The sequence below is a fragment of the Apiospora phragmitis genome (assembly GCF_038363925.1).
Source record: "Apiospora phragmitis strain CBS 135458 chromosome Unknown utg000007l:2111988.0-4706623.0:1.0-2598199.0, whole genome shotgun sequence".
NCBI lineage: Eukaryota > Fungi > Ascomycota > Sordariomycetes > Amphisphaeriales > Apiosporaceae > Apiospora > Apiospora phragmitis.
The window spans coordinates 2,048,811-2,072,646 of NW_027117406.1; the positions used below are offsets into that span (position 1 = coordinate 2,048,811).

At 53.6% G+C, this 23,836-nt stretch overlaps 8 protein-coding genes across 8 annotated transcripts; 6 read left to right on the plus strand and 2 right to left on the minus strand.

Annotated features, from left to right (window-relative positions):
- Nucleotides 1–4,460: 4,460 nt before the first annotated feature.
- On the minus strand, nucleotides 4,461–5,453 carry PG994_008227 (uncharacterized protein; the record flags this gene model as incomplete). Its single annotated transcript, XM_066859636.1, has 1 exon — nucleotides 4,461–5,453. One exon carries the CDS (start codon nucleotides 5,451–5,453, stop codon nucleotides 4,461–4,463), a length of 993 nt encoding a protein of 330 aa, XP_066715123.1.
- Nucleotides 5,454–7,050: 1,597 nt separating this feature from the next.
- On the plus strand, nucleotides 7,051–8,518 carry PG994_008228 (uncharacterized protein; the record flags this gene model as incomplete). Its single annotated transcript, XM_066859637.1, has 3 exons — nucleotides 7,051–7,074; nucleotides 7,101–7,805; nucleotides 7,850–8,518. The coding sequence occupies 3 exons, from the start codon at nucleotides 7,051–7,053 to the stop codon at nucleotides 8,516–8,518; spliced, it is 1,398 nt and encodes a 465-aa protein (XP_066715124.1).
- Nucleotides 8,519–10,358: 1,840 nt separating this feature from the next.
- Nucleotides 10,359–10,666, plus strand: PG994_008229 (uncharacterized protein; the record flags this gene model as incomplete). Its single annotated transcript, XM_066859638.1, has 2 exons — nucleotides 10,359–10,588; nucleotides 10,636–10,666. The coding sequence occupies 2 exons, from the start codon at nucleotides 10,359–10,361 to the stop codon at nucleotides 10,664–10,666; spliced, it is 261 nt and encodes an 86-aa protein (XP_066715125.1).
- A 3,837-nt stretch (nucleotides 10,667–14,503) lies between these two features.
- PG994_008230 (uncharacterized protein) lies at nucleotides 14,504–16,178 on the plus strand (the record flags this gene model as incomplete). The annotated part of the gene is made up of 2 exons (XM_066859639.1): nucleotides 14,504–15,682; nucleotides 15,747–16,178. The coding sequence occupies 2 exons, from the start codon at nucleotides 14,504–14,506 to the stop codon at nucleotides 16,176–16,178; spliced, it is 1,611 nt and encodes a 536-aa protein (XP_066715126.1).
- A 287-nt stretch (nucleotides 16,179–16,465) lies between these two features.
- Nucleotides 16,466–16,954, minus strand: PG994_008231 (RmlC-like cupin; the record flags this gene model as incomplete). Its single annotated transcript, XM_066859640.1, has 3 exons — nucleotides 16,466–16,536; nucleotides 16,623–16,676; nucleotides 16,789–16,954. The coding sequence occupies 3 exons, from the start codon at nucleotides 16,952–16,954 to the stop codon at nucleotides 16,466–16,468; spliced, it is 291 nt and encodes a 96-aa protein (XP_066715127.1).
- A 2,195-nt stretch (nucleotides 16,955–19,149) lies between these two features.
- PG994_008232 (uncharacterized protein) lies at nucleotides 19,150–19,542 on the plus strand (the record flags this gene model as incomplete). The annotated part of the gene is made up of 1 exon (XM_066859641.1): nucleotides 19,150–19,542. One exon carries the CDS (start codon nucleotides 19,150–19,152, stop codon nucleotides 19,540–19,542), a length of 393 nt encoding a protein of 130 aa, XP_066715128.1.
- Nucleotides 19,543–19,652: 110 nt separating this feature from the next.
- PG994_008233 (F-box domain-containing protein) lies at nucleotides 19,653–20,835 on the plus strand (the record flags this gene model as incomplete). The annotated part of the gene is made up of 3 exons (XM_066859642.1): nucleotides 19,653–19,784; nucleotides 19,856–20,618; nucleotides 20,714–20,835. 3 exons carry the CDS (start codon nucleotides 19,653–19,655, stop codon nucleotides 20,833–20,835), a joined length of 1,017 nt encoding a protein of 338 aa, XP_066715129.1.
- A 1,084-nt stretch (nucleotides 20,836–21,919) lies between these two features.
- On the plus strand, nucleotides 21,920–23,103 carry PG994_008234 (uncharacterized protein; the record flags this gene model as incomplete). The annotated part of the gene is made up of 2 exons (XM_066859643.1): nucleotides 21,920–22,761; nucleotides 22,803–23,103. The coding sequence occupies 2 exons, from the start codon at nucleotides 21,920–21,922 to the stop codon at nucleotides 23,101–23,103; spliced, it is 1,143 nt and encodes a 380-aa protein (XP_066715130.1).
- Between the last annotated feature and the right edge of the window lie 733 nt (nucleotides 23,104–23,836).

Sequence of the window (23,836 nt, forward strand, 5' to 3'; positions counted from 1 at the left end):
CAGGCGGGCAGGCAAAACGGGCGTTATTTTCACTTCAATTCTGGGCAGCGACTTAATTCATGGTATTAGGTACCGCTAAACCCTCCCGGTAGAGGAAAAGGACCCCTGGTAAGCTTAGCGAAGGCTTGGTTTTTGCTTGTATGTACTTGCGAAAGGGCCATCTTGGGCACCGGCACTCTTCTCGCTGCAGATGCAATGCAAATCTGACGATGAGGATTATGTCAAGAGGGCGTACTATCTGGAATGTGCCCACGGATCGTGGAGTCCCAAAGTTGGTCATGCAGCTGTGACTGTGTCTGTGACTTGTTGGAGTTTTTTTTATTGTTGACCGACAAATCGTAATGTTAAACCCCCCGCGCGACAGCCAGCTGTGCGTGGGTCGTTTGGGAACTTTGGCGACGGCGCTGGGCACTAGCACCTGCGGATGCTGCAATGCAGATGCCCCCCACCCATCAATGTAAGCACTCTCCGGTTCAAAGTGCTCGGACTCGGGTTGGGCCACCTGCCAGCAGCAGCAGCAACGACAGCAGCAGTGCGTTGGTTACACCACAGCATCTGACCATCTCGGCGATTCTCCAGGCAGGGTGGCTGGTAGATTGTCCCCCTCCGGAAGGTATCACGTACATGTTCTCGAACGAATCCGGCCTGGTCTAGAAACCGCTATTTCTTCTAGAAGGAGTGTGTGTCTGTATGTTGATTTGATGTTACCTGTTAAATATTACTGGTAGTACCCTAAAGTAGGCAAGCGCGTAGCTGTCTTGTATGTGTATGTGTGTGTGAATACTACACCGTCTCTCTCGTTTCTCTCTCGCTTTCCCCCAAGCATTTCCCCCAGTAGACCAAAAGAGAGAGGGAGGACGGTGCAGGAGGTATGTGGGAAATGTAAGCTAATGGAGTGAGGATGGAGAAGCGTAGTATAAGCCCTTGTAAATGGAGTCCGGAATAGAATATATCCATGATCTTTTGACCTGACCGCGCCAACGCCTGAAAAAGGACGACCAGACCAACGCCCGCTGATAAATAGTGTGAATTGAACCAGAGCAAATCAAAAAGGTTTGGGTATCCCAATGCGCCCCCCATCATGAAAATGCATCGCGACCTGATTGTCACGCAAGCATCTCGTTTCCCATGATCGACACGGCAGCCCGACTCTGGGTGAAGTCGAGGGGCTCGTGGCCGAAAGACGTTACGACACGCACCGCCAGCATCCGCGAATGGAGCACCCGTTCCGTTAGGCTCATTCACTTCTTGCCGAGATGCGTTCGACCATGGCTGTGGTATGGTGGGTGGTGAAGAGTACGCGACCCCTTATCTCAATGAGAAGTAAACACCGTGCCCAGCCTGAGAGAGTGTCGTAGTTGGAGATGACGACTCTCCCGTGCTTCTTCTATCCGAATCCGAAATGTAAAAAGTGTGTATGTAATCATCCCAATGTGGCCATCATGGTAGAGTAGGTGGCCTCGTTTCGTTGAGGTATCAGCGACACGGTTCTCTGGAAGAGAGAGAGAGACGGTGCGCTAGGCGAAGCAGAAAAGAGTTTGTGGTGTCGTCTAGTGTGTGAAGAAGCCGATGATTCAGAGTTGAGTATCCTTGGTGGGAGGTTCGACCTTGTTGGTAGGATGGCAATACCAGCAGCACGACGACGAGTATTCCGTCTTGCAGATCTGGCAAACGTGTGTATGCATAATGGCGGTGTGTGTAGGTGTGTGTGTGTGAGATGAACGAGGGTAAGACAACAACGAGGGACGTGAAGGTAAAGAGGGTTGTGAGAGAGAGTGGTGGTAGTTATGATGAGGGTGCCAGCCACAAGAGGAGTAGTCAAAAGGAGGATGCGACTAGGGATGGTTTTAAACGATAGGACTTTCCGTTGGATCTTTGTTCGGGCAGAAACAAAATATCGTGGTACGGTAGATATTTGGATCAGGGGAACAGGGGGATCGCCAGCGAGCTCAGGATAGGGACCTCGCCGCCCATAAGTAAAAATCGGCTTTTGCTTTTGCCAGTGCGGGGTGTATGGTGTGCCTGTTCCAAACGCTTGACCACCCAGCCTGAGCACAGAGACCTCCTGTTTGCTGTGACTATCAAAAAAAGGCACCATCGTGAAAAGCCACTAATGCATCCATATCGCCCTTGGGGGGTCCCTGGAGCTGCCTTGCTGGAAACTCCACAGCATGGGCGATTTTGGTTGATGAGGTCGTCTCCGATTCGATAGTCGCTAACCTCCGCCAGCGCGTGTGGGCGGATCCGCTAGTCCTGGCTTCCGGTAAGACGTGTCGTGTCCCGTTAAAAATAAGACACCCTCCCACACTGGCGAAGGCAGGAAGAAAAAGAAAAAAAGCAAGCGACATTTCTCACACCACATCTGCATAGGAAATTGAATCCCACGCCAGACCACACAACCCACGCGTTTCACGTGGAGCCGAGAGAGTGCCACAGCCGGGCGTGGCTGCGTGGGATGGCCCTGGTTCAGCTATTCTCCATGTGCCGTGGCCAATCCTGGCTGAATCTACGGCCTCGTAGAGTCCCGTCGGACGCAGACATGACTCTCCCAATTCCTCGTGTGCTCGTATCCCGAAAGATGAGCGACTTCATTTACCTGGTTGACTGCGTTTTGCGCGTCCAATGCCGCCCTGTTGGCTTGTTGCTGGGCCGTGCTGGAGGCTTTGGAGGGTTTGGTTAATTAGGATCCGTCGTGAATGGCCGGATGTGGTGGTATTTTAGGGGTCCACCCAGCGCTAAAGGTCGCAGCCGCCAAGCCAATATTTGGTTCCGCTTTGAGAAAGTCTGTCCGTTAGGTAGGGCCAGAGAGAGACGAATGAATCACCGTTGGCTGCAGTGCAGAGCTTCAGGAAGGAAGAGCTGTAGTTGTCGCATAGAGCTTCTACGGCCTTCCGGGATGCTCGATGCTGACATGGTGCATGGATGGCCGAAGATGCCTGATCGAACGGGTGATGAGAGTGCCCTGGCCGGCTCCATCCTGTCTCCTCCTCCAAGGCCGAAGTGATGTTGAAGCCCAGCTACATACCACCACATCTACATGCAACTACATGATCCTCGTGCATCAAACCCCACCGCGCCGATGCGATGCTATGCTGGGGATTTACGGATGATCAGAGCATGATATCGTGGCTCGGGAGCCTAGCTCAGGTGGGAGATGGTCTGGTAGCATTAAAGCGACGTCAATGCCACCCCTCTGTCGGTTTAGGTTTGAAAGAGATGCGTGCGCCTCGACCAAGTCCCTGGGTCGCATATAGCAGGTTTCGCTCGAGATATCCCTACGGGCACGCGGGTTGACGCCATGGCTAATTTCAAATATCGATAAATAATCAAGCTGCACCCGTCGCGAATTTCGACTTGGAATTGGCTCCGGGGGGGGGGGGGTCTGTGTACTGCTTAACCGTACATACCCGTACCGTACTGTACTTTGGCCAGCGCTTCGCATTTCGGCCGGCCGGCCTTTAGTGCTGACGACGCTGCGCGAAAGAGAGAGAGAAATCCTAGGTGAACAGTCGGTCCGTCGAGCCCACTGTTAATGAGAAATCACCCTCTAAAAGTTGGGGTTCCTGCTGGCTGTAGTAATGCCGCCCGAGTCAACCATGACGATCACGGCCTCAACAGCCCACAAGTGACAGCACAAATCAGCGAGTCCATTGCAACTACAGCAAGGCTCGGCGACAATTAACCTGCCCAAGGCCGAGTGGCTCTACTTCTTTTTTCTACCCGAGCTGCCGGCCACCTACCCCTACCGCCTGTCCAGCCGAGGGCGTCCAACGGTTCCATGCCACAATGGTCACCGTGCCACATGGTTATTTTCATCCTATGGTTCTACGTCGTCATAAGGCATTGAGATCGGTTATTAGTCCACGATAAATTACTTGTGATGCGAGGCTGGACTTTGGGTGTCGGAGCACTTGGTCCTTATAGATTTCGGGTTTCTAATTTAAGGGTAATCAAGTGCAACGGTTACGACAGCAAATGAAAGGCTAGCCGATAGGCGATTCAAAAGGTAAAAAGGCCAAAGAAAAAAACCACGAGATTGTGTTCAGCGTTCAGGCGCTGTTCACCAGCCCCAAACCAGCGTGTGGGGCTTGGCTTGGGTGGATAGAGCCTTAACGAGTGCCGTCTTTAGCCAGTAATCACCCGGGAATTTCGGAGCCAGGAAAATTATCAGAGATTAAAAAAGAAATCCCACGATTCCCTCAACCTCCTTTCGAATCAAACTCCCATTCCAAATGACCAAATGACGTCTACGCCTTAATACTTCCTTGACTTGAAATTCGCTGCGATAATCACTCATTCTCATGATGCCTGAAAGTTTTTGGTCTAATGTCATTATTCATTATTTACGTTAATGCTGTTGGCTGCGTCGCGTTCGAAGAAAAAAAAGCCGACGCCATCCAGTAGTATCTCAACTGGTCACAATCTAGTGCGCAGCTATCGGGTCCCGGCGTGACAATCGCTTAAGCGGCGGCGGTGCCCGCCTCGACCGACTCCTCCGGCCACACGTTGTAACCGAAAGTGTCCTTCATGTTGACGAATCGAGTGTGACGGCCCTTGGCCACACCGTTGACCGCCTCGAAGTCGGCATCCGAAAGCTCGGGGATCTGGAAGTTGCTCTCAATACGCGACGGGGTAGAGCTCTTGGGGAGCACGACGTAGCCGCGACGGAGGCCCCAGGCCAGGATAACCTGGGCAAGCGTGTGTCCGCTGCGGTCGGCCACCTCGTTCAGCGTCTTGTCGGTGCGGACCTTCTCGCCGGTGGTGGGGACCTGATCCTGCGAACCAAGCGGGGAGTAGGCGGCGGGAAGAATGTCGTTCTCCTGGCAGAACTTGACGAGTGCCTCGTTCGGCAGGAAGGGGTGGATCTCGATCTGGTTGACGGTCGGCTTGATCTTGGCGAAGGACAACAACTTCTTAAGGCCCTCGATGGTCCAGTTGGAGACACCGATGGCACGGGTCTTGCCGCTCTCTTGGAGCTCCTCCATGGCCCGCCATGTCGGCTCAGGGTTCTCAGTCAGCTCCTTCTTGATGATGTACTTCCCGTCGGCACCAATCTTGGGCATGTACTTGTCATCCTTCTCGGCGGCGATGGGCCAGTGGACCAGGAAGAGGTCGATGTAGTCCAGGCCGAACTTCTCAAGCGAGTTGTTGAGCGACCATTTGACCTCCTCGGGCTCGTGGAGGTGGTTCCAGACCTTGGTGCAGATGAAGATGTCGGAGCGCTTGACGGAGGGGTTCTCCTTGAGGAAGTCGCGGACAGCCTCGCCGACCTCGGCCTCGTTCTGGTAGAACCAGGCGCAGTCCAGGTTCCTGTAGCCCACCTTGAGGGCGCAAGTGACGGCCTTGTAGGTCTCGCCGGCCGAACCCTCGCTGGCGAAGGTGCCGAAGCCGAGGCCGGGGATTTCCACGCCGTTGTTCAGCTTGAACGTCTTCTGGGAGGCGGCGGTCGTCATGTTGGCTGTGATGTGTGTGTATGTGCTTTCGACTGTGGGTGGGTAGGTATTGGGCTGTAAGGTAAGAGCTGGTGTGTCAGATTCTCGGGAATGGAGTCAAAAAGATACAAATTGGAATAATCAAAGACTATCTGCAACCTGGCAATAGAGGGGGAGGATCGGCCGGTCAAAAGGATTTACTTCACGGCTCGGTAACGGAGAAACATTACATCATATCCAGAGAGGCGGTTACCGTACGATGCGAAAACTCTTATGTCGTGAGACTATTGTCGATGGAGGGGTCGCCGTGGGGCTCCTGACGCAGTGTGTCGTCGTTTCTTCTTGATTCGAATCCAAGATGAAGTGGGCCCCCCTTAGGCAGTAACACTTGACTAACGGACCACTTTATCTCGTGCCAACTACAGTAAGTCCTACTGTCCTACTGTACCTATGTACCGGGCGCATGATCGAAACCGCCTTCTGATTTGCTGTGATGCTCTGCGCCTCTCTCACCGCGAGTCAAGGGACTCTAAGAATACATGCTGGCGAGGTATCCCTAGCGCAGCGCATCGTCAAGCTTTTCAAAGCTTAAACGCTAGGATCAGCGCTTGTCACCGCCCAATCCGGTTAAAGGTGAGGCAAAAGGCTGAGAAAGCCTTGCATCGCGCAGGGTCTTTCCAGTGCCAGGGGCCTCGCAGGCTGGCAACTGGCAGGGCTTTCGCATGGCCAAGATCGACGCCAGTCAAGCCAGCACGGCACAACCCCCACCGGCCAAGCGCACTAATGGACATGCCGCCGAATGATGTCACATAAACGGAGCCTCTGCATCAACACATCCGGAATCATCCTCACGGCGGAGTAGATTCGGTGGGCCCGGTGGCCTAACCACGGCTTCTTCTCGGACGCCAAATCCTTATCGTCTCAACAGTCGCTTGCCGTAGAGCCGTATGCCTGCAATAGCCTGCCATTGCCATGCCTGCCTGCTCCTGATAGCAGGTGGTGCACTGCTAGTCGCTACAGCCACCATACACGGCTGCTGGCTAGCTGCCAGCTGGCCTACTGGCCTGCCCTCTCCCTCCAGTTCGTTCGAGTCAAAACGCTATCACAACGTGGTCGTTTCAGGGTCCTGGCCAGTACCCTGCCACTAGTTATTCTTGGTTCAAGCGCGAGATCCGCCCCAGCCAGCCCTCGATATGGAGTCTCCGTGATCACTCAATGTTGGGGCACGGCGAGGAGGAATCTTATCACATCGAAAAAAGTTACCTGCATACAGTTGCCATGTACCGTGGTACTGTACGGAGTTACAAAGTGGGACGGATGGATGAACGAATTTTATCTCGGTCTCAACTAGTACGGCTTGGAAGTATATTCGGGCAAAGAGAGGTCCTGGCACCTGGTTAACGGAGATGCGTGCAATGTTGCCGTCATAGTGGGAATAAATACCCTTAGCATTCCCCCGCCTAACGTCAGAAGAGGTTTCAATCATATCGATCTATCATCTTCTCTTCATTCTGCCAGGCCAGTACTTACTCTCTTTCCTCGAACTTCTTCGGACACGATCATCCAAACCTAGCCACAGTTTGAACCAACATCTTCATCCTACCCATCCACTCTCACCATGTCAGCCGCTCAGGATAACGAGGTCAACGTCACCGCTCCCCCGCCGAGGGCCAAGAGCAGGCCAACGGACACCATGGCTCTCTCGCGATCCCTGGTGAGCAGGACGATGGCCCTATTGAGGTCCCTGCCACGAAGTCTTCCATCTCCGAGGCTCAGAAGTATATGCACAATCTCAGCATGTCCCCTTCCATGAAGGATCGTCGCGGCTCCCGCAACTCCTTCGGCACATCACTGCCCATCCCCAGATCTAAGAGGCAATCCCGTCTCTCCTCGGTGCACTACCCTGCCGATGGCACCGACGGACGCCCTGCGCGTCCGGGTATGCCCCCGATCCAGCCTACTCGTGCTCTGCTGGCTGCCCAGGTTCAGACCATCGAGACCGAGAAGGTGAAGAAGGCAAAGAACATGGCCTTCGCCTTCGACATTGACGGTGTCTTGGTCCACGGTGACCGCCTGATCCCCGAGGGCAAGCGCGCTCTGGAGATCCTCAACGGTGACAACGAGCTTGGCATCAAGATCCCCCACATCTTCCTGACCAACGGCTCCGGCAAGCCTGAGAAGGCTCGCTGCGAGCAGCTGTCCAAGATCCTCAAGAACCCCGTCAGCACCGAGCAGTTCATTCAGTCCCACACCCCCATGAGTGCTCTGGCCGAGTACTACAGCACCGTCCTCGTCGTCGGTGGCGAAGGCTACAAGTGCCGCGAGGTGGCCGAGCAGTACGGCTTCAAGGACATCGTCGTGCCCAACGACATCGTCGCTTGGGACCCCACCATTGCCCCTACCGAACCTTCACCGAGGAGGAACGCGCCACCTCGCGCCCCCGTGACTTCTCCAAGGTCAACATCGAGGCCATCATGGTCTACTCCGACTCGCGCGACTACGCCACCGACATGCAGATCATCATGGACCTGCTCCGCAGCGAGAACGGCCGTCTCGGCACCATGGCCCAGGACCCCGTCTCGCAGCGCATCCCCATCTACTTCTCCCAGGGTGATATGCTGTGCCCCACCGAGTACTGGACTCCCCGTATGTCCCAGGGTACCTTCCGCATTGGCTTCGAGGCCATGTACAAGGCCGTGACGGGCGCGGACCTGGAGCGTGTCGTGTACGGCAAGCCCGAGCTGGCGACGTACAAGTACGCCGACGAGGTGATCACGTCGTGGATGGAGCAGCTGCACGGCGAGGAGAAGCTTCCCGAGAACATTTACATGGTCGGCGACAACCCGGCGTCGGACATCATCGGCGGCAACATGTACGGCTGGAACACGTGCCTGGTCCGCACCGGCGTCTTTCAGGGCGGCGACAACGACGAGAACAACCCGGCCAACTTTGGCGTCTTCGCCAACGTGCTCGAGGCCGTCCAGACGGCGCTGCGGAAGGAGCTCGGCGACGACTTCAAGATGGAGTTCGACGAGACCATCAACCCCGTGCAGGGCGACAAGGACGACTCGGCGGCGATCATGTAAAAAAAAAAATGGGTTTTCCTTTTACATATATTTACTACGACGCTCTATACGATGGAAATGATTGGATACGGTCTATACAAAAAAGTAAAGACATCTATACTTGGGTTTAAACAGTTAGGTGCGGCATAGAATAGGTCCCGGCGTTCACAGCGCAGCTTCGGCAGATACGAAGCTTGTTCTTTTTCCTAGACATTTAAATCTTCCTCTGCATTAAAAAGAGGCTATTGGGTTAAATTGATAAATCTTTTCTACCCCAACAAGTTTCCCGCATGATTTTTCTCGTGATCATTTTGCCAATCGTGTGGAGACAATGGAATTCTGCTGTGCCTAGATCTCTGGTGGCAGAAGTGCCTACCAGCCAGCCCATTAGCTGCCGCACTCACTACTACAGCGGACGGACGGCGGCAGCTAACCGATTGATTCAACCGCTTGCCAACTGCGGGAATTACAGGATACCCTACCTCAAAGAGCTAGCCAGCAAGCAAATGCGATTCTCAAACCGGATTCCCTTTTTTACCCACTCGGATTCTGAAAGAACAGCATTGCATTCCAACAAGGTCATTCCTAGCACGCTTTTCTGCCCTGCCCACTGCCGACCGGTTTGCGAGCGAGCGAACAGTGGGGGGCTTTTCTCCTCAGCTAGTAAGTCTTTCAATGCTACTAGCTTTAGGAGGGGTCGGTTTTGGTTAGGCGCTCGCTCGCCGTGTGTTAGGCGAGAGACGACGTCCCCAAAATAACCTACTACTGCTGCTGTCTGTCACCGACTTTTCAATACCTCAGTCGTGGTTTGTTCGTTGGTTGTTCACCTACACCATCAACTAAACTACTGCAACCAACCACCACCAAACTGCAGCTTCACCCACGCTTTCGTCGAAGTGGTGCAGTGTTTTTTTTTTTTTCACATTGCAGAAAAGGGGTCCAGTTATTATGCGAGAAGACCCAGGAGGCAGGCAGGCTAGCTCAGGTAACTGTAGGTCATGTACAAGTAGGGTCTGATAGGCATACGCACTTGCACCCTTTTCATATGGGTGGCATTCGATGCTCATATTCCTCGCCTTACATATGTTTCCTGCACCTTTACATATGATCGCCCGTTTTTCTTGCCGGCTTGCCTTTCTCGGGAAGTCGCTGCTTTTGGTTTTGTTTTCTCTTGTACTGCCTATCCTAGGTAAGCGTATCCTAGGCGACGATCCACGTACATGCTGGCGTGCATTGAATACGTGGTTTCACTGCTTGGGGTATCTCCTGTCCTGTACTCTGGATATGTTCGTTTACTCAATGCCCCGAGGTCCTGTCCTGGTAATAATTGGTAATACATTGTCGTTACTGGAACCAAGTAATTGACTGGACACGAGTTATGTCTTTCTCATGCCCCTCGCTCTGCCCCGCGGCACCAGTAACGTAACCGTATCATGATTGACACATGCTGTGCGAGCCATTTACGCTGGGTGACATGCGGCTCGCGCCAAGACGGCAGAATTGGTGACATCATGCAAGGTACAGCCCAACGTCATTTTTCGATCATTTCTCCATTATCATGGAAGGGAATCAATGAGACATATGCCTATGGGCGGCGACGAACTACTTCGTAAAAGTTACGTCTTGGGAAGAAGAAGATATCCAGAAACTACTCTTTTTTTCTTAGTCGAGACAAGACACTCGCGGGTTCCGTGCCAAGCACCCGATTGTTTCGAACGCATCCACCTACACCAGCAAGTACTTTACCGGCTTGAAGTCTTTATCAACGCCACCTCGTTGGCCCCCTACCTAAACTCAAGACGATTGAGACGAAACAGGACAGAGGAGGAACGGTAAAGCCAAGCGACAAGTCCAGGCCAAGATGGATTGCCTCCCGTTTCCCGTCGTGTGCTTCCAGTGCGGCACCGACCAGAACCCGTGCCGGTGCAAGGTTGTAGGCCCGACATTGGGCTTCCTGACTACGGTCGGTCTTGCGGTTCGTGATCCTGCCCGCCTTCATAATATTGGGAGAAACATAGGATTAATATGGTTTATCTCAGATCGTCTGTTGGCCTTCATCACTACTGTGCTGCTGCTGCGCAACGCAGACAGGTAAAGAGTAAGTCCCGCGAACTCGCCTTTCATACCTCCATCTGCAGCTTGCAACTCGACGCGAAGCGTGACACTTGACTTAATACTTACCGTGACCGTGCTCTACTGCAGTGTGCTAGCCTTCCCTGTCAATACGGGGAACTCCCTATCGAATGCCATACCCATATGAGGGAGAGGGGTGGTAGGTGGCACATGCTGGGTGGCTGGAGGGGTTGACCGACCGTTGAGGGGCGCATCCGTACCTGACCCCCGTATGGAAAAGGGATTGGTTGTAGGCTGGCCGGCGTTATGGACATCACACTCAACCCGCCCCGATTCTCGACGATTCTAATGTACGGCGGTGGAGTGCGAAGGAGTTTGGGCGTGTCCGGGCGTCAATCAAGTAATCTTCTAAACATCCTCCCCAGTCCACGGCGGCGCGTCCTCCTGACATGCTGATTGACACTTGACTGCAACTTTGAGATCGGACTTTTTGACCGTTTATGATATCACCCGTAATAAGAAGAAGCTATTAATACTCAAATTACATTGCACGGTCTTATCTCAGTCACCCCTTGGCACAAGCACTTGTTTTCTTATTCCGTACCGTGCCGTATGTAGGCACTTTCATCCAGTTCCACATATCCGGGACGCACCTTGAGGCACATCCCATCCCACTTTAAACCTGCCAGGGTCTCCTCTCAAGCTTACCTATCACACCCTGCTGGAGGAGGTTACCAAGTATCGTGATCTCGGGACGACTGTGCCTGCCCTTGCTCCCCCGATCGTCGTTTATTTTCCGATTGAGGACCTCGGGTATGCAGAGTTACGTCGTCGTACAGGATACAAAATGACAAAGGAATAGACTATTGAACCGCTATGATGACAATCTTCACATGTCGCCCACAGTGACTTGGTACACGATGGTTTCTGGTTTGCCCAAACAAAAAAAAACACTACCCTCCGTCTCCGTCTCCGTCACAATGCAGGAAAGTAGTGGGCCGGCGGTTGGGCGGTCTGCCAGCTGCCCTCTCACATTGCAGCTGCAGGATGCAGTGGCCGAGGGTGTCCCTCGATTGAGTGGTGGACGTTGGAGGATGCAGCTTGCTGCCCATTCTATTCCCGAGCTGTTCGCCTGATTGAGTACGTACCTAGCCAACTAGAGTGCGTGTGTGAGATATGACAATGTATAGACGTTGGTAGCTTGCATTGCCCCTACTTAGCCAAGACGCCGCCAGGCAAGGGGTACATGCGTATTTGCACACCGTGCCATGCAGTACTCAACGGGGAAGTATAGATGAAGTATCTCAACCGAACGGCCGCAATTCAAGCAATCCCATTGAGACAAGGCCGAAGATGATGGATGATTCGAAAAGCATCGACCGACGATACGGTTGATGACTTTGCGCAGTATAAACAAGGATTTGTGGTTACTAACATCATCAATACTCCCGAAGGAGCATCCAATCGACCCCCTTCAGCCTCCTATAAAAAAATACTACGAAAAGCAACATTCTACGGCATTCACTATTAAACAAGCTGAATCCAACATGTTCTGTCCTAAGCCTACGAATGTCAACCAGAGGGACAACCCCAGTTGTACACTTTCGCAATCTGATGGCGAGTAGCTTGCAAATAAAAATCACTTCAGAGTATACTCAATAGGGGGTTCTGTGGCTGCTATAGGAACTAGGCTGTGCGGTTCGATGTACTCATTTAGAAAGAGCCAGATGCGGACCCAAGTCTCCGTGTGTCAAAGCAAAGGAAAAGCAAACATGATATTGTAAAACGGCATAAGAGTAGGAACAGCCATTGAACAGCTGAGCATCCATGAGTACCGAGAGATTGGTGTACCCAGATTCGGACGGGTATAGATAGTTACACCCGTCCAACCTAGTATATAGTCACTTGTACGTCCTATAAGTGGACTACGGAGAATTCCCTTCCTGCTTCATGGTGTTATTGGCTATACATTATCATGATCGAGAAATTCATACTGAGGCTATCTCCGCTACTTTTCTGCCTTCGGCTGCGTTCAACAACTGCGCCACATACGATGTAACACAGCACGCACATGTGCATAGTCGAGTAGCTGCGAACAGGAAGATTAGTATATGCTTGTTTCAGGTGACTTTGAGTTACACCACGCAGTGCTGGCCTGAGCATACCGACTGATGCTACGTCAATATCTACCTATATACGCAGCGGAAGGGTGCCGGCCGAATCCGGAGGTCTTAGAGCATTCAGCTGGCAGGATAACAGGAAATATCGAGATGGATGGGACAAATGTCAGCTCGCTCTCCCAGAAAGATAAACTTTGAATCTGTGAGTTACCAAGGGCCAGTGAAAAACACTTGCCAAAGGGGGTACAGCAAAGAGTCCCGGTTAGTCTTGTGCCCCCCTGGGAGGGTGCTTGCTATCATCTCAGTCTTCTTCCCCCTGGCTCATGTATGATGGTAGCTCATTTGATCAACTTGAACTAGTGCACCGGTCTGTTCAAGTGTCGCGTTGTCGATGAACATCCTGGCCCCTGGGGACGAGGGCTTCGCCCGGCCCCTTGGGCGATTTGCTCGGCAAACCCTGTTCACACAAATCCGACATAGTGGTATGACTGTTCGCCTGCTCCTGGCAGAGTCGCAAGCCAGGGTAAATATTGCGGCTTGACCGAGCTCCCACATCGACGTACCCGTCTTGGTCGTGGGCCGCGTTGGAGGGAAGTAACAAAGCACCTTTATGACCATATCTACGGAATGGATAGAGGCACCGCTAACCAATGAACCGAAAGGTAGGTCTGGATACACTTCCTGACAACGAATTGCCAGTTGCGGTTTGAGTCGGGAGCCTTATGTCCCTGGACCAGTGTGTCTTCTATAGGAGTCTCAGGGGGTTGATGCACTGGAGGGTGTTGCCTGTTTGCGAAAACCACCAGGGGCTCCGCGTTTCTACACCTGGAAACAGCGACATCGCGGTCCACGATGAAGCTACCATTGAAATGGGAAAGAATATGAGTACGAAAAATCGTAAGTCAGGCCGCTGTTAGGTGTTGCATGATCTAGATTAGGTATTATACTTGCTGCGGCCCGAACATCACGACATGGTCATACTATCGCAACGTTCACACAATCAATCGTAGTGTGTTTGCTGCAGATAAGACAGCCGCAAGCTTGCCATATTGACTATCAAAAGCACAAGGGAGAACACGTGGATTGAGAAACAGCGCGATCCGAGCTGATAAGGCAAGTCTACCTGACACCGAGGCCTAGCATGGGGGAGCTGCATTGATTGGACGGAGCAGTCCAATCATGTCCAAGCGCTGACTCGGAGTTGAGGACCGAGGAGGGTGAAATGGGGCGCTATCAGCAGCTACAGCGTGGGTGTCGACCAGGAACGTACGTTCAATTTGTAAAATACCTGTATGGAAAACCCCATCGCAATTTTCTGCGGGTGAGACTTGCATTTGGTTGGCTCGACTTTTCTTATTTTTGTTGAGAGGTGTTGTCGTTGGGAAGGAGTGGGATTTTTGACCCCAAATGAGCCACGAACAGGCATTGTCAGCCACGCACTGTTCGTCGCGTCACTACGTCACCGCAAAGTCATACTGGCCACAACATGCAGGAACACCATTACACTTGACATGGTATGTTGTTGATTGACACATGTGAAACTGAGTCCTGCCAAGGTAGAACGATGTGTGATTTAAGGTCTCACTGTACTGTAAAATATTTCGATGGGCTTGCGAACCGTGTTTGATTGAGACCAATTTTCTTGTACTTAACTTAGCGTTGCGAGCGCCGCATTCGAGCAATCTGTGTTTCCAGCGACGGAAGCCTGAACAGAACCAACAAAGTGCCGGATTTGCATCGCATATGCACCCACCCCTTGGCCGCCGCATTTGAAGTGGGCGCCCTACCCTACTCCGCGACAACTTCCTCCACCATGCTCGGAAACTCATTACGCGAGCTGCTCTTCATCCGATTATGCATCCTGCTTCTCCAATATGGAACCCCCATACTCCTGGCCGGTCTGGCCCTCACGGCAGCGATCGGCGGCTGGGATGCGCTGACGCACCCCGCGAGCGAGGTAGGCCTCGGCTACGTGCTCATTGATCTGCTGTACGCGCTCTTCCTCTGGATCCCTTACAACCGGCGCCTGTGGGACGAGGCGGACCACCCGCCGCCGCTGTCGCCCACGGACCGCCGGGCCCTGTTCCTGCGCTGCAACGACAACGTACCCGACTTCGACCGGTACCTGCGGCTGTGGTTCCTCGGTGCGGACCCGGCAGAGATCCGCCGCGACAACGTGTGCGACTTCATCCTCTGGGCCTTCTTCGATCGCCGCCCGGGCGCCGAGTCCGACGACGAAGCGACGGAAGTCGCGGACTACCTCGACATCATCGAGCAGCGCCTGGGCCACGAACTAAAACCCGGCCGCGGCCGCGCGCAGAGCCTGCGGCTGACGTTCGACTCGATCGAGACGCGCTACCGCTCCTGGATCTGGTACGTCCTGATCGGCATCGTCGACATGGGCACGCACGTCCAGCTCGCGTGGCGCGGGTTCGAGTACCACGCCCTGCCGGCGGCCAAATTCGCCGCGGTGCTGCCACCGCGGGTGCAGAGCGTCTTCGCCCGCAACCGGTCCGCCTCGGGCGAGCTGAGCTACTGGCACCGCCAGCACACGGCGAAAGACAAGAAGCCCATCGTGTTCCTGCACGGCATCGGGGTCGGGCTGTGGACCTACGCCTCGTTCCTGTCCAGCCTGGGGCAACCGCAGAAGGTCGGCGGCGACGATGACGGTGATGGTAATGGAGGACAGGTCGGCATCATCGCCCTGGAGATCATGCCGGTCTCCTTCCGCCTGACGGCGGCGCCGCTGGGCAAGCTGGACTTCCTGGACGAGATGGAGCGGGTCCTGGCCGCGCACGGGTGGGACCAGTTCGTGCTGCTCACGCACTCGTACGGGTCGGCGCTGGCGACGCACATGCTGCACTCGGACGCGTTCGCCGCCCGGATCGACTCGGTCGTCCTGGTCGACCCCGTCACCATCCTGCTGCACATGCCCGACGTGGCCTTCAACTTCACGCGGCCGGCCGCGGGGCGCGAACGAGTGGCAGCTCTGGTACTTCGCCAGCACGGACCCGGGCACGGCGCACGCGCTGGGGCGGCACTTTCACTGGAAGCAGAACATCATCTGGAAGGAGGAGCTGGTCACGAAGGGAAGGGAGAAGGAGAAGAAGATGGATGCATTGGAGATCAACGGCAACGGCAACGGCGACGGGGCCGCTGTCACCCGATCGGGCAGGAGGCCGCAGCAGCGCAACGTCGCCGTGTGTTTGGCGGGGCGGGATCTCATCGTGGACACCTTGAGCGTGGCGCGGTACTTGGCAGGGAACGAGCATTGGCTTCCGGGGCTTGGAGATTCCGATGCAGATTCGGATCGGGCCGAGGCTGATGATGCCCTCGAGGACGTGCAACGAGAAGTAGGCTACGGTCACCTAGAGAAGGATGGCATCGAGCTTTTGTGGTTCGATGGCTTGGACCATGCCCAGGTGTTCGACGAGCAGAAGCGTTACGACAAAGTCCAAGCGGTGATCCATCGATTCTGCTCCAATTGAAAGCGTGACACAGAGTCTTGAAGAAGAGAATAAATATCATTAAAAACAACTTGTCATTTACTTTTAGCGTTTACCACCCGAGAGCCATAAGCAGGCGATAGATAGATTCATGATTCCGTATCTTCAGGCCTCTTGGCCTCGTCGCCGCCCCAGTCCGTGAGATAGAAGACCAAAGGCTCTGGCCATTGCGGATCAGAATCCAGACCACGTCTTCGTCCGTGTCGTTGACTTCCTGGTGCTCCGTCCAGGCGGGACGAAGGCGAAGTCGCCGGGCGACAGCTCGTGCTTCACCAAGTCTCCTCATTGCCGGGGTTGGTCATCAGGATGCCTGTGCCCGAAGCGGCGTAGATGATGGTATCTTTCTCGGGGAAGTAAGTCAGCTTTTCAAGTCCCATTCCCATTATGTGAAAAAAGATGGAGGACCCCTCCCGCTTGCAAACGTACCTTGCTCGCCGTGATGGTGGACGGCAGAGGCGCATCGGGCTTTCGCAGTCAAGACTAGAACAGAGAGAAAGTCATCTAGCGCATCGAACCGAGAGCGTGAAGGGAAGAATGGAGGCAGATAGATATCTGCCATACAGAACTGGAATAGGGGCTGGGTACGACTCACCTGTTGCGCACATCTTGTCGCTTTTACCGACAATGGCACCTTGGCGGACCATGCCCGAACTGCTGCTCGTCGCCCTCTGGGCCTCGAGATCTTTGGCCTTGGTGACATAGACGGCCGAGGGCAGGATCATCGGGAGGATGTCGGGCAGCAAACTGAATATCGACATTTTGTCGAGTGTCTCTTGAGCAATAACCCACGGGAAAATAGTGGAAGGAATCAATTGAAGGAAGCTGGAGGCAACTTTTAAGAAGAAGCTGCTAGGTGAAGAAATTCGATAGAACGTTTTCGTTACGTGGCACACACGACTAATGAGTACAGAGAATCGTACAGTCTCAAGTAGATTAGGTATAGATGCAGTGTTCCATGATAACAGTATGAAAATTTCATGATGCCGCTCCTGTTTCCCTGCTATATTAGGCTTCGTGCATGGCATCGTGGGTGTTTGAGTTGGCCGTGGGACATGACCGCTATTGCAGATTCGGGCACCAAAAGCACAGCACGACTGATGACCGCTGTCAGAAATTCCAGACAGCGTTAGAAGCGCTGTGGCAGCAAATGTCCACGTCATGTGGTCCGTGCTTGCACAAGCGAGCAGCCGCATGCGTTAGGACTCCGTCCAAAGACCAACAAACGTCTTCTATTTTCGCAGCATTGATATTGCACTGTAAAGATGAGGGTAGAAGGGAATGGAAATGGTATGCTAAACCATACATTTTTATCTGGTTGAAAGTGCGCATGCCTACATGTATGTACTTAGAGGAGGAGGTAGGGTTGACTGGTTCATGGGCAAGTGTTCCATCCGTTCACCCCGGCTGTCAGGGATTTTTGTCTTATTGAGCGTGCTGTGCTGCTGTTTCATGGGAACATTGATGGATGCAATCTTATCGCCAAGCATGCGATGCAAAGTAAATCTGGCTTCTCACCTTCTCACTCTGGTGTAAACGTCCCTCTTGTCTGACCATGAAGCCTTTTACTTCCCTTTCTCCGTATCGCGCACCGGGTTGATCTCGCCTTGCCAAGTCGGTAGGACTTTTTACTGCCCCGGATGCATCGTCGCAACCTGTACTTGAGGAGGAAAGTCGCCAGAGAAGGAGGCAGAGTTAGTGCGATGCTCGCATGCCTAGATACACATCCTGTTGCATGTATTCCCTCCAAACATGAAGACAGAAGGCTGAAAATCCGCATCCCTGAACGACTCTTTTTGTCTTTTGGAAGCATGTGTCCAGTGCCTGCATCTAATCGACGCCATCTACCGCATACTGGCCACGGGCACCAGATCCCCTAACATACATATCAGCAAGGTTTTAGAGCAGCTGACTAGAACCGTAATTCTTAGATGTCTTCACTTTGGGTAGGTGGTTACGAGATAAAGGCTCCCTGTCTGATTCGTGCCAGCAGTGTTCGTTTATTTGATACAGCGAAAGACATGGACCCCTCAAGCCGAGCTCGGCGGGTCGTCGCAAGCCTCGGCTGCCCCTCCAGGTTTTGGTTGATTCCTGGCCGCTTGACCACCAGCAGGCAGCACTTGATTCTCAACTGAGTAGTAACGACGTGATAAGAGAGAAAATCATGATAACGAGCTTCTTGATCAGGATCCAATGAAGGCCATTTGACAAGCACCAAGAGAATACTGTTCAAGTATCGTGAATCATGTAAAAGGCTTACAGCACATTCCACCTGCCCTGAAGGGGCGGCTAGTGACCCCCCGCGATCTCCGTAACGCATGTGGAACCTCGCTACCGATCTCCAACCAAGCCCAGCAACCTGCTAGAAAAGAATCCAGACTTCAGTGGGCTTGGCTGGAGATTTCGACCTTTTCCTTCCACCTTCCGGCATTCTGTACTGTAGGCGGGGTGTTTGGCCACCATCTTCCCAAGCTCTACACTAAAAGTAACAACAAACTTGTGCATATATGGTCCCTACCGAAGAGCGCTGTCCAACATGATTTTGTCATCTTACCACACACTCAGGAATATGACTAAATAAGCTGTGTTACCAACCCTCCCCCGAGAAGTTCATTGACGCAACCACTTTTGGTAGCCGGCGTAGCATTTTCCAGTCACCCAAATCCGCGGGGATCCGCTTTCGGACCAACGCTGAGCCCGATTGAGACAAACCGAATCGGCTTCCACTTGCCACCGTGGTCTGGCTTATCCCTTTTCTACTTCAGCAGACGCGTCCCGGCACACCCCTTACGCCTTTACCGTGTAGAGATCCGATGCATCCATGTCAGCCTGAGTGAGCTGGTCTCTCTGGTTGTCTGTGTTTCTTCACGCTGCTGAGGAATTCTAGAGTTTTCTCCGCAACTGCGCTGCTTGGCCACAATTAGCCGGTGAAGTGCATCGCCGCAAACGCGACACCATGTCGACGGACAAAGGTGCAGACCGTCCAGGGCTTATCACCGGAGCCAGGTATGCAGGTATCAACCCGGAGTATGAAGACAGCGTCTCAGCTGTCAATGCTGCTTCGGACAGCGGTCTACGACGCTACCCCGCAAACAACCACACCAGCGCCCCGAATGACGCTGCCAGCCAGGAGCTTTCAGTGTCGGATGTTATGTTAGCTTATGAGCCCAAGTCTGGCAATTGCAATGTGTTACAGTTGCCCCCCAAGATCATCGATGCAATCCTGAGTTACCTCTCGCCGGTGGAGCTGGCGGTGGCCACGCAGGTGTGCAGGAAGTTTCATCAGCACGCCGATACCGACGTGCACTGGCAACGGCATGTCCAGCCAACGTCCCAGGTAATACGATAACCTCACCGTATCCCTGTGAGTCGTTCCGTGAGCTTTACATAAGCCACGATCCGTACTGGTTTATTCCCCGAAACAAGATCTGGTTCTCCGATCGCGGCCTGCCGGGCCAGATGATCGTGGTGCAGTACGACCAGCGCCGAGGCGTCATCGAGGGGTACCAGATCATCGCCATCAGCAACAAGGAAGACAACGAGGCGTGGCTCGCAGATTCCGACGTCTTCATCCACCATTTCGACCCGAAGGTGCGGCTGCACCGTGACAAGCCCGTCATCAAGTTCAGCCCCCTTGGCGAGTCAACCTTGTGCGCAGCGAGTCGTGCCCCAGCAAGTTCGCCCCGAAACACCAGTTCTTCTCGGAACAGCAGATGCACATGAACCACGGCTCGGACCCGCGGCTGAGCAATATCATTCTCGCCAAGGATCTCACCGAGGACATGCTCCGCGACACCATGGCAGAGGAGTGGCCGTACGGCTTCGTTTGGCCCCCGCCCCCCATCCCCGCGTCGGGTCGCGTCCATGGCGAGGCATCTGGGATCATGCCCATCCAGACCGACCGCCCGTCGCGCACGTCGCCTGCCATATGGAAGCCGAGCGCCCGCTCCGAAATCTCCGAGCAGTGCTTCCGCGTGCGGCAGTGGATGGAAATGGGGCCGCCGACGTTGGGGGTTCACCTGGGCGAGGAATTCGTAACCTACTCCACCCTGGACCCTGCGCTTTATACGCCGACCAAGGAGAGGCCGTGGCGCGGCATCTGGGTCGGGGACTACAGCGGCCACGGCTGCGAGTTTCTGCTGCTCAACCAGCCCGACACCGACGAAACCAACACGCCGCTGGAGCGCCTCGAAGGAGAGACGGACGCCCAGTACGAGGACCGGTTCCTACGGGAAAGGGTATACACGGGTAGGCTGGAAGCTATCAAGCTTACGGGCGACCCCAACGTGCCGCGTGGCGAGTACACCTTCGTCGCAAAGGACCTGGGCGAAGCGGGCTTCGTGGATGTGGCCCAAGAGCATCCGTTCCAAGGCGCGCGAGTTGTTCAGAGCACGGGTCACATTGCGCATACCGGATTCTACAATGGTGAGTCTCTCTCTAGCTCTCCAACAGCACTATATGATATCGATGAACCCTGAAAGAGAGCGAGCACACCAAGCTGACTTGACGACGCTCTTCAGATAAATATATGGAATCCCGGCTCATTCTAATCTCGCACAACCGGCTGGCGCAGTTCTGGGTCGATTTCGGACACATCAGCTTCTTTGAGCGGGTAGATATCGACAGCTTCCTCAAGCCGTAAAAAGCAGCTGAATAGCGCGCGACCAACTTATACGTACATGCGCGTCATATCTCATGCTGGTCAGGATGTCTCACATTGGATCAGTAGCTTGGGTCAATTGGAACCAGTTGGAACACACTACACTGGCTGGACGAAATCTCAGCTCTGTAACAAAACATACTTACATAGGTATCCGTATATACTAATAAAACTGAAGAATGTGTAGCAAAATGGAGAATCCATCTCTGCATACCTCTTAGCAAATGCTTTGTTGAAGCCCGAGGTGTTGATGTCGCAGTACTTATTAGGAGCCAGTAAGAATCCCCCGCACTGTTGAGCCCTGTTGGTGGGTTGGTTGGTGGGGTTGAACTGTTTTATTGTTTCTCCAGCTCATGCTACGCTAGTCCCATGCTCCTTTCGGAGTTCATCGAACTGAATTGTGACATTTCCTGGTATAATTTTCAGGTTACTCACATCTCGAGAACTGTCTGGTTTCACATGTCAATACATGTATGAATAGCAGTAGATGGTGGCTGCGGGCGGCTAAAGTGATTGCTTGATGAGGCTTGAGGACGGAAGCGAAAGTGGGTCGGCAGATTCCACGCTTGGCCGTGGTCAAAGCTCGCAAAATTCGACGTCATCAAAGAAGGAGACGAGAAGACCCGAAGACCCTTTTTTGTCTTTGTACGTACTGGTGACCGCGACATCCTTCCTACCTAGAACCGGCTCTTCGGGACCATCTCATCTCTCTTCATCCCTGTTTGTTACTATCTCTTGGCCCTATCTTTAAATATATTCTAAGATCGTTCTCCTGCCTAGAAGACCCTCTTATTCACGACGGCCCGGCCTTCGCTCGCGTTAAGGAAATACTTCACTGTTTTTGAGATCACTCCTCTTCAGGTACTGAGACCTACTGCAGCAGACCCCGGCAACTCGATTTAAGCTTAGATCGTTTATACATCCTCTTCGGGTCGCTGATCCCTCCACGCTTACTCATCTTCCCAGACTTCATCGCTCCACAGCTGGCGTTCGTCTACGGCAACACTCACTTGCCGACTTCATTCTACCTGTGGCTCTCTGGAACCAGCAGCACAACTTCCCCAAAATGGCCGCAGAGAAGTACGTCCTGCGGGTGACGGCAGGTTCAAGTTATGATGTCGACACCCACGAAGTGGTCCCTGTCAACGCATCCGAGCCGCTGAAGGTCTCCAACGACTTCATGGACGTGGAGCTCAACGTCCGGGTGCAAAACTACCGAGGCCTGCCCAGGAACTCGCCTACTACTTCCCCATACTTCTCACAGCCGCCTCATGACTACAACAAGGACCAGTACAGTATATCATTCCGCTTCACCCCAAAGAAGCCAGCCGGCTCTAGTGCCGCAAAAACGTCGTCGTCCGAGGAAGACGCTGATGATGTCGCCAAGCAACCTTCAAACGGCATATCGGCTGCTGATCTCCAGTGGGGCAACGACTTTGACCATCCCATTCGAGACCGACTGCCACCGGGGTTTAACACAGCCATGAGCATCGTGAAGTGGTGGATCGATCCTGGTCTGGATGGCGACGCCTATGCTGAGGAGCCCTACCTGTATGGCCATGCGCTCTCGTCCTTTAACAGCGTGCATGTGGGCCAAGGCGAGAACGATCCCGAGAAGGGAGGGCTCTGGTTCGACGAAGGAGGCGACGAGAAGGGCCTGGAGGCGCGAAAGGCCATTGGCGCCCCTGACGGCGCGAAACAGCGCATGAAGTGGGCGCTCCGGGCCGACAGCAAGAAGAAGTGGGTGTTTGAGCACGGCAAGACCTACGGCGTCGACTTTTACAATCCCTACCTGGACTTTGGCGACTTCAGCTTGAAGCTGCCAGGTTTCACCCTGCCCATCATGAAGTACTGGGATGGGCAGGGCCTAGGTAAGTTGTGGTATACCCCCAAATCACTGCATTTGACGTCATTTGAATTTGCCAATCTCAACTCAACTTGTCTCCCAGGTCCAATCCGAAACGCTCACATCGCCTTAGATATGTACTCCGGAACAAATCCACCGGCGACACCTATCTGGTGGTGCTCTTCACGCTCTATCTCAAGGAAGACGTGAACGAGAACGGATCACTGAAGCCCGCGGCTTTGGCGTCCCACACGTCGCAGCCGGAGGAGGCTACTACGGAAGCCAGCAAAGCAGCAGACGAGCCGGAGGACGAGGCAGCGTTGGAGGAGGCGCGGAAGAAGCTGGAGGGACTGGACACGGGCAAGTCGTCCAAGGGAGACAACAATGACGACGAGGTGGATTGAGAGATTCGAGCACTACTACCTTGTTTTACTCGAGGTATAGATTTCATTGTTTGACGTCGGCATCCGAATTTGTACCACACTTCATGCGCTGCCTACAAAGGCGCCTACTTCTGGCTACACCAAACTCAAGGTAATTTGGCGAGGAACTCTGCGATGGCGCTTTTGCCGGCCAAGGTCGAGTCTAGCCTTTCACAACGATTTCGATATCGAATACAGGGGAGATAAGGGAAAGAGGATACATAGGGATATTCCATGACCCTCGAGGGGACCATGGGAACAGTTTAGAATTGCAAAGTAATAATTGAACAAACCACCATTCAGCACCTTCGACAGGCCTTGACGACCCAGACTGTTCATTATCTCTGCTGACCCCGGGCTTCCCGAAAGGGAACATGCGCATTTTTCAGGAGATGGCTTGAGATAGAGTTAAGCATAATGAGCTGGTTATTTCGTAGCCCTAATCAACTCTACCTTGACTTGGACCCCTAACTGGCTCGGTGTGTGGGGGCCAGGTGGATAAACTCTACAGCATACTTGGTACGTTGGTCTTCCCGGATAGGACAATCCGGAGATGGCTTATATGCATATCATTTTTCCATTCTTCTTCTTTTGCCTACTTAGCGGAGGTATATCGGAATAAGAAAGGGCTCAGTCAAAGCTGCCCGCAGTATTAGTTCCTGAGTCGTAGCCTTTACCGAAATGCGAATAGCGGAGATCAAGTGTGGTTGGTATT